Genomic DNA, 9,344 nt, shown 5'->3' on the forward strand with positions numbered 1-9,344 from the left:
TTTGTGGAGTTTTTGTTGCACTGTTTTGTCCAGATGCTTGAGGGTTGAATGTTTAATAGACCACAATGGAAACAAGCCTTTGGCTTTTTATGTCATCCATTTGGCATGTTCTTGAGCCAAAACTCACTGAACAGAATTTTGCGTTATTATGAACTTATGATCTTATTGCGATCAGATAAGCATTTGGAACGATTTGGGTCTTTTTGACTTCAGAGACAGAACTTGGTAGCTATCTGGTACCCTGTTAGAAGATAACCCTGTATAATTACATCCATAGTTATATCATGCAAAGCACCTTTGTGATGGCAAGTGGCTGTATATTTGTGTTGGGTGAGTGTTTGGTCTGTACGCATCGCATCCATAAAACCACCTACTGTATGTATGACATACTTAGGTGTATGCCACCAGCAGGATAGCAGGGCTAACATGGATACCAGACTCTGTCTCTGGGTGTGCAACAGGAATCATTGAAATTAACTTTTCATCAAACAATGTCTGACAGTTACTGAACACTTCAAAACATGTTAAAAAAGTATGAAAAAATCAAGTAATTATTACTCAGATTTGATCTAGATTACTTGTATAAACAACAATTAAACAAAATGTACTGTCTGCAAGTTGTTAAGACATCTGCATTTTTATCATCTCAACTCATTTCACATTTCTTTTGGTAAAAAGCAGAGCTACCCTGGCTTTGTCGATGCAAGAAGACAAAATGTTAACTATGATGTAGTGTAAACTCTGAAACCAATCAGCACAACACCTCTTGAACGATCATGGCAGATATATTCTCTTTTGGTCTCTTAAGTCGCTGTTGTGTGTGGTAGGTCATTACATTACAAGATCTATGATTATTTTAAAGAGTCTTGGAATGTGGGAATGAACAATTAAGAATTTAAGTGGTTGTCACAAAAAGTTGATTAAATGTCCCAGTGACATTGCTGCATAAAACACTATGTATAAAAAAGCAATTAATTAATCATGAAAAATAATCAAATTGTTTGTGTTAATTGGTGACCTCATATTGATAAAATGTGACACAAAATACTCCTGAATTAAAAACAACTATTAAAAACAACATTACAATGTTCTCTTATTTACTGTTAGTTACTGTCTAAAGTCTCTATAGGTAGCTAGTCGCTGACTTTTCTACCTGATGTGCCTCTCATCTTACAGAATTGGCTGGTCAAGCCACTCGGTGCAATGTTCTTTTGCCTTAACGGTTCACGGCAGTTTACTTCGGCAAAGAATGGGCTAGCACTGAATAAGCATTTACTACAGTTACCAGCATGGGTCAGCACCAGAACACTAGATATAGCATCAGTTTACAGTAGTTAGCATGGTTTAGCACTGAAATACAAGCATTATACAAGATAATTAATTGCTTAAAGCTAGCATGTGACTTAGCCTACTGTTAACATTGAAAAATGACAACTATGTAGTATAAGCGTCTATTGGTTAGCATTAATTCATCTACTGTAACTAGCTTATGGCAATACTAGTGTTGGCATGAGTATGTATAGAGTAACATTGGTCTATTTGCTTTTCTACTGACATTCTCCATAGTATGTGCTATGTTGTTTGTTGTTTTTATTTGAGTGGTTGTATAGTAGCCTAACGCTTAACCAAAGGTGCATTCAACTAACAGTCATTCCCCAGTAGGCCCTATTGTACCTAACTTTTCTTCTCATAAGAACAACATCGTTTTACACAAGAAGCCCCAACATACTGTAAATAACCCCTAAAATCCACAATCCACAACAGTGCTGTTCAACGATTCAGTGTATCTTCATTTTACGTTTTCAGGTCCATCAGTCCAAACGATTATATAGCATCCATGACATAAGAGAGAAGAGGTAAGAGTGCAAGAATAGTACTGTTTGATTGGTTGAAAAGAAATCAATCAAACAGTCAATTGGCTGAGAGAATTAGAAGTCCTCCAAGAACCACTCAATATTGACAGAAGTAACAGAAGAAGAAAACTTGGAGGAAGATGAGAAGTGGGAAGAATACATTCCGCTCTCAAACCTTACAATGCAATCTCCCCCGCGCCTCTTCACATCCTCTGCCATTCAAAGACAGTTTTCATTGGTCCCTGCGTTTTCGATCAAATCCAAGGTCCACCTCCTCAGGAAACTCAAGTCTCCTCCCCAGTTAGCTAGTTGCTAAACTCAAAAGGACGTGCTGCCACCTTTCTGGTTAAAAAACCATGCTTCCTGCGACTTCCTGCGGCAGTGGATGCTCATTGGCCAGTTTCTGCAGATAGGCGGGCTTCGTAGAGACTCATGGCGTGATGTACAAACTCATACTGCTCTCCTGTCTGGATCATACCTCCTCTGTGGATATAACAAACGCACACACACATACACATACACATACACATACACATACACATACACACACACACAGTATATAAACACACTAATTCTGTTATAGCACTGTACTTAAAGTTGGTATATGGGAGTGTGTGTGCGTGTGCGTGCGTGCGTGCGTGCGAGTCTCCACCTGTCTGCTCGTAGTTGACAGACGATGCCCAGTACATCCACCACTCCCTCCAGTTGGAGCTGACGGCAGCCAATCGTTGTGGCGATGAAGCAGCCTGTCCGGCCAATCCCAGCACTGCAAACCACAGGAGAGGTTCCATGATGTCAGCAGTGTTATTACCAGCTTGTACTGTATATCGGCTATTTTCAACGAAGGTATTTATAGGGTAGAGAGGAAACAAAGGGTCCCTAGAGCCTTGGAGGACTAAGTATATAGGGTTTAACCCATTAAGACCTGAGACCGATTCAACAAATGCCTTCTAAATCAGTAGTTCTCAAACCTTTTTCGTAATTCCAAATTATTCAACACTTTCTAGATTTTTCATTTTTCAAAATTCAAAAATAGCAGATGTACAAGCTCACAGCGCGGCACAAAATGACGCGCTGTGAGCTTTTATATCTGCTATTTTTGAATAGCCAACGCAAAAATTTAAAATGACACAGATGCTTTCCCGGTTTTAATGGGTGAAGTGGTTGGTTTGTGGGACAGAGAGGGACAAAGAATGAGATAGAGAGACAGAAAAATGGAGACAGACAGACAGACAGACAGGCGGACAGACAGGCAGACAGACAGACAGACAGTGTACCTGCAGTGAACTATAACAGGTCCCATGGCTGCTGCCGCCCGCCTGCTAGCCTCCACGTCTGTCATCAGCTGCAGTAACGGCTGGGCTGAGTCCGGGGTCTTATGGTCTGGCCAGGAAGTGTACCAGTAATGCTGTAGCGCACTGGTCTGATTCCCACACTGCGGGCAGAGATACAGTATACATAAAATACAGTACACACACACATAGACACCCAGCAAGCATGTTCACTCCCAGTTTCCTACACAGAGCTAACTGCTCTAAACTACGTCATGGTTTCATTTCATCGGGTTTACCTTGAGAGTGAGGCTGCGTGTGGTGTAATGCTCACACTCTCTGACACTGTTCACCAGCACCTCCACCTTCCCATAGATGCCTCTTCTTTCTGGCCAGTACAGAACACACTTCTACAGAGAGAGAGAGAGCGAGAGCGAGAGCGAGAGAGAGAGAGAGAGAGAGAGACAGAGAGAGAGAGCGAGAGAGAGAGAGAGAGAAACAGAAAGAGAGAGGAAGATGAAATAGTAGAAGTGAGTGAGCGTTTGCAATTTAACAATATCTGTCATAATATCACACCATTTTGAATGTTTGTATGACTGAACTTCACAATGTCTTTTGTTTAATATAATTTAATTCCATTAATGGCCATGGCAGCCTACGCTATACCTCGTTCTTCTCCTTGAGTTTGGTGATCATGACAATGACAGGTGACTCCTCCTGGCAGGCCATGTGCCACAAGTCATTCACTGTGTTCACCATGGGACCCTGGGTGGCGATGTACGCCCTCTCCTCACCAAGGTAACCCTGGCAAAGGAACCAATCGTCACATCAACAGCAGTATATAAGGCACTATCTTGTGCGCCGCCATAACCCTGCCTAGACTTTTTTGATTTGTTTTTACTATTTTGAAAAACATTTTAACATAGTTCAAATAGCCGATCTACAAGCTCACAACGTATCGATGTAGATTGGCTATTTGAATTATAAAAATCAAAAAATCTAAATAGCAACAAATGCTAAACTAAAACGTTTAGGCATAAGGGGTAATGTGCAAGATAGGGCCCGTGATGGCAAACTGGGAAATACATATATATAAATATATTATTATAATTTTGGTAGAGGAGGCCAGAGGGTAATTATGACAGCCAGTGTTTAAGTCTCAAAGTGGAACCCCAGGGGTCCTCGAGGGGGTGTTAAGAAAACAAAAAAGTGAAATTTAGATTTGTTCGATTAAAGGTAAGTAAGTGAAATCTTTTGGTAAAAAAAAAGGTTAAAGCACTATATTCTGAGAGTAATCATTGCTATATAGAGTGTTTGTTCAGTAACAGGGATCTCCTTGTGTCTCCAGCTCTTTAATAAACAGAAAATACTAATTTCTGCCAATCAGTACCCATTTATCAGCTTCATTTTTATAGAGTTCCAATTTTGTCTGCTCATTTATTTGTGTCATCACTCCAATTCCACTTGTTTAATCTGTATCATGACTGAGTTCTCTATCCTGATTGGACAAAATTGGTATCCCGACCTGAAAATGCATTTTTTTGTTTAATAAAGAGCTGGAGAGACATGGAGACTGAACAAGAACTCTGTAGGAATGAGTACTATCAGAATATAGAGCCATTTAACACTTATTTTAACCAAAGAAAATCACTTACTATTGCACCCCTAAAGTCAACCGCAAGGGATGTCACTATGACATGGTGACAGAGGGGAACGGACGGGCCACTATGACATGGTGACAGAGGGGAATGGACGGGCCACTATGACATGGTGACAGAGGGGAATGGACGGGCCACTATGACATGGTGACAGAGGGGAGCGGTGACATCTGACCTATACAAACAGGAATGAGGATGACTCCCTAGCCATGGAATGTAATCCCAGTGGTGAAAGCGAAGGATTCCCTCCCATGTTTGGTGCGACACTCCATTGCTTCCCCGGCGACGTGAAAGAGAAAAGTGTCGGTCCCATTTCCTCACAGGAAGATTGTCTATTGTGTTAGCATCCGTATGGGTCAGTATATAGAGCTGAAGTGGTTAACCGAGTAGTTCTCAAACTTTTTCTAAATTGATATGTATTTGGCAGCGGAACCCCCATCTGGAAAGGTTTTGTGCCTCCCATAAGAGAAGATTTGTGTTAAAATATTTAAAATGATTCATTTTCGATATTTTTCGAATATAAAATACTATCTTTTAATAGCCAACACATACGCACGCGCGCGTGCGTGCGTGTGTGTGTGTGTACATGTTTCACTCACCCGTATATAGTTAGCATTGATATAAGAGCTGAGAGGGTCATTGGAGTGCTTAGACTTCAGGACCACTCTGGAGTGCGGATCTAGGACAAGGAGAGGAGACAAGGCGTCAAGGAAAACAAGAGGAAGGGAAATGGATAAAGAGGTCCAGCAAGGGGTCGGTCAAGGAGGCACGAGGGGAACAATGTGAGGAGACACGGGACATAAGGGAAGAGGTGACAAAGAAGGTGTCTTTATCAATCAAACCAATAATTCTACACGGATATCCTTATTTATTCTCATGGAATTCCTCACAAGAAACAGGATTTCCATAAAAGACCAATAAATGCCTTCTATTATAAATAATTTTCCAGAATCTCAATTAGATTTTTTGCTGTTTACGGGGGCAAACAAGTGTATGTCTGTGGGTGTGCCATTGAAAGGAAGACTCTGGAGACTGTATAGGATTCCTTTCAGGTTAAAATAGTATTTTATTTAAAAGTTGAAGGAACAATAGGCAACACTCCCTAAACATCTTCTGAAGCTCAAAACCTTTTGTTTAGTTAGTACAGTAGTTCCCAACCTTTTTCCCCTTGGAGCCCTCCTTCTTACATCTGACAAGGCTGATACCACCCACCTGTGTGTGTGTGTGCGCGCACACACACACACACACACACACACACACACACGCACGCTCACGTGCGCGCATACTATGGGGCTCCGTTAGTGCCACGAGGGGCGCATGACGCCTCCTGTGACCACATGATTTTTTCTTACGTGTGTGTGTGTGTGTGTACACGTTCGTTCTGCGCGTGCACTGCACAAAAGCACGCGTTACGCGCTGCAACGCGTCGTGTACATTTACGCGTAAGCTACATGCGCTACAACCTGTCACGTACATTCACACGTAAGCACGCGTTACGCGCTGCAACGCGTCGTGTACATTTACGCGTAAGCTACATGCGCTACAACCTGTCACGTACATTCACACGTAGTAATAATAATAAAAAATAAAATAATAATAATAATAATAAGGGTAATAATAATAAGGGTAATAATAATAGTAATAATAATAATAATAATAATAATAACAATAACAATAATAATCCTTTATTAAATAATGATACTGCCCAAGATATTGCCTTACTAATGTAATAACGCAATAAGGGTAATAGTGTAATAATGCAATAAGTGTAATAGGTGTAATAGTGTAATAGGTGTACTAATGTAATAGTGTAACAACGCAATAGGGGTAGTAGTGTAATAGGTGGAATAGTGTAATATTGCATTAAGTTTAATATGTAATAGGTGTAATAGTGTAATAGGTGTAATAGTGCAACATGTGTAATAGTGTAATAGATGTAATAACGCAATGAGGGTAATACTCTAATAGTTGAACAGGTGTAATAGTGCAATAAGTTAATAAGTGTAAAAGTGTGATAGTGTTATAAGTGGTCACATTCACCCAATTCCGCCCACATCCACCCAAACCCCAACTACTTCACTACACTATAACACCTATTGCACTATTACCCTATTGCGTCATTACACTATTACACCTATTACACTTTTTACCCTTTCTACACTATTATACCTATTATACTATCACACATATTGCACTATTACACTATTAAACCTATTACACTGTTACCATTATTATGTTATTACACTATTACACTATTAAACTTGTTGCATTATTACACCATTACAATTATTACACTATTACACGTATTACAACATTACCCTTATTCCGTTAATATATCATATAGCAGTCACTGGGTACCGGCCACTGGGTGCCAGGCAACGGCCCCGGTCGACCCGCCAACAGCCTTTTGGTGAAGAACCTGGGCTCGGTCCACCTCTATATTTTCATGGTATGCAGAGACTGACTCACGCATAGGAAATACATTGCCTTTTTCTCCAAGTCCTCAAACCAGCCAGGATGTGGAGTTGCGAATGAGAGGAAAGTGTCTTCCTCCTCCTGCCACTGCCCCAGTTTAGGAGACACCTTCAGGCATGGGAAGACGTAGTCTATATCCTCCTCCCACAGGCCCTCTGTTGACCAGTTCTCCTCCAAGAAGGTGTTCAGGTGTGGAGGAAGACTCATTGACTTCCTTAACGATCTGCTTTAGCAGCCTAGGCCAAATGTGGACCCGCTGTTGTAGGGTCTCAAACGGCACCAGCAAGTGTCCCAGCTTAGTACAACCGGGTTCCCTGAGAAATTTTCTTATGCACACCGAGGACAGAGTTCCGACCCAACGCAAGCCACAGCCACATACCAGTTGTGGCATCAGTGTCTCTAGCAACTTTTAGGAGTCTCCAAGCCTCCAGAATGGACTCATAGAATGGTGACAGCCCTGGCAGATATGCATTGTCTTCTGACGTTTCCCGATACAAATATTCAATTCATTGGTGAGAGTCAGTGTAATGTTTTTTTTATTTTACAGGAACACTGCAATTAAATTCTGGAATCGCATCTTCTCATAGGAATATGGAGAAATATAACACAACTGCTCTGGGATTTGATCTATAGGTCCAACATGAATCCAAGGATTTTAGTCAGCTAATTAAAGATGCTATTTCTCAGGGTGTCAAAAATGACAAAGGCTGATCAAACAAGTTGAAAATAATTTATTCACCAAATCAAATTTCACACAGGGAACTTTCTGACCGAAATTGAAATATAAATTAAGCAGATTCGTTTGAAAACAGTATCGGTGTAACAATTGAACATCATTCTACCATCCGGATTTGAACTAGAGGTGTCGGTTTCATGGTCCATCTCCTGTCATGGTGAGCTAAGCAATCGCAAGAACAATTTGTTTTGTCCGTATTTCAACAATCAAATCATTGACACTTAATAGAAGGGCGAAAGCAAAACGGAATGGAATGGAACACCTGGCGCGGGTCGGACCGAGAGAACCCCGCAATGCCACACACACACACACACACACACACACACACACACACACACACACACACACACACACACACACACACACACACACACACACACACACGTTGTTTATGTAGGATGGACAATCATGTGATCCATGTTTTATATTAAAATACATTATTTTGATAATGATTTTATGATTTTCATTTTAAAATATGGACTGACAGTCCTATAGCTATAATGTCCATAGAGAATATGTCCCCACCTGAAAGATGCTTATTAAACTTTATAGCCTAACTTGCCTGGTACCATGCATGCTTCATCTTACCATCTAAAATTATATTCCTTGGCTTGCAAACAGCCAAAAAGTGTGTAGCCGATGAAACACAACGGCTTTGCATTGATGACACCAGGTATAAGAAACTCATGAGCACACTGGCCAATACAAACTAATAGGCGAGTGCGCTCTGGTGCGCAATTTCCGCACTGCTGCTGTCCAATGTGTCCAAATTCATCTTTAAATGCCCTGTTTTCAGCACTGTCACATATCTTTTACACATATCTTTTATACTCTTTATACCAGGAGTCTTCAACGTTTTCAGGCCAAGGACCCCCTAGCTGAGAGAGAGACGAAGCAGGGACCCCCTCTATATTGTATAAAATTGTGTTTCAGATTAAACTTTTTTTGTTTACTTGGTCTGCTCTTTTTTCCCCTCTACACCTATATATCTCTTTGCCAAAAATAGCCGATCTACAAGGCGTTGTGAGCTTGTAGATCTGCTATTTTTGGCTAAAGTTCTCCTCAGAAAAGGGATGCCAGGGTTCAAGTGGTTAAGGTAAAAAAAAAGAAAAAGATAACACACAAAGATTTGGTGGACCCCCTGTAGTAACTCTGAGGACCCCCTAGGGGTCCCGGACCCCCTGTTGAAGACCCCTGCTTTATACTTTTGGATAGTGTCATTTCTCTTGTTAACTAGCAGATTAATGTTTAGCGATCTCAAGCAGTCTGTCTCTCTCAAGTAGCAGCTGCAATCCATCCAGTAACGACCAATTTATGCTTCGACGTACAACGGTCAGTGCATGGTGGGAAA

At 41.0% G+C, this 9,344-nt stretch overlaps 1 protein-coding gene across 1 annotated transcript in view; it reads right to left on the minus strand.

Moving 5' to 3' along the window:
- Positions 1 to 1,889: 1,889 nt before the first annotated feature.
- Positions 1,890 to 9,344, minus strand: part of ptprr (protein tyrosine phosphatase receptor type R) — a gene marked incomplete at its 5' end in the record, with an annotated part of 55,476 nt that continues 48,021 nt past the window's right edge. The window contains 6 exons of the mRNA XM_080421137.1: positions 1,890 to 2,336; positions 2,506 to 2,619; positions 3,131 to 3,288; positions 3,424 to 3,534; positions 3,791 to 3,928; positions 5,382 to 5,461. Coding sequence (XP_080277263.1) covers positions 2,243 to 2,336; positions 2,506 to 2,619; positions 3,131 to 3,288; positions 3,424 to 3,534; positions 3,791 to 3,928; positions 5,382 to 5,461 — 695 coding nt within the window. The 3' untranslated portion in view covers positions 1,890 to 2,242. The remainder of the gene's footprint in view (positions 2,337 to 2,505; positions 2,620 to 3,130; positions 3,289 to 3,423; positions 3,535 to 3,790; positions 3,929 to 5,381; positions 5,462 to 9,344) is intronic.

The sequence above is a fragment of the Gymnoscopelus braueri genome, assembly GCF_963280865.1.
Source record: "Gymnoscopelus braueri genome assembly, chromosome: 23".
Lineage (NCBI taxonomy): Eukaryota > Metazoa > Chordata > Actinopteri > Myctophiformes > Myctophidae > Gymnoscopelus > Gymnoscopelus braueri.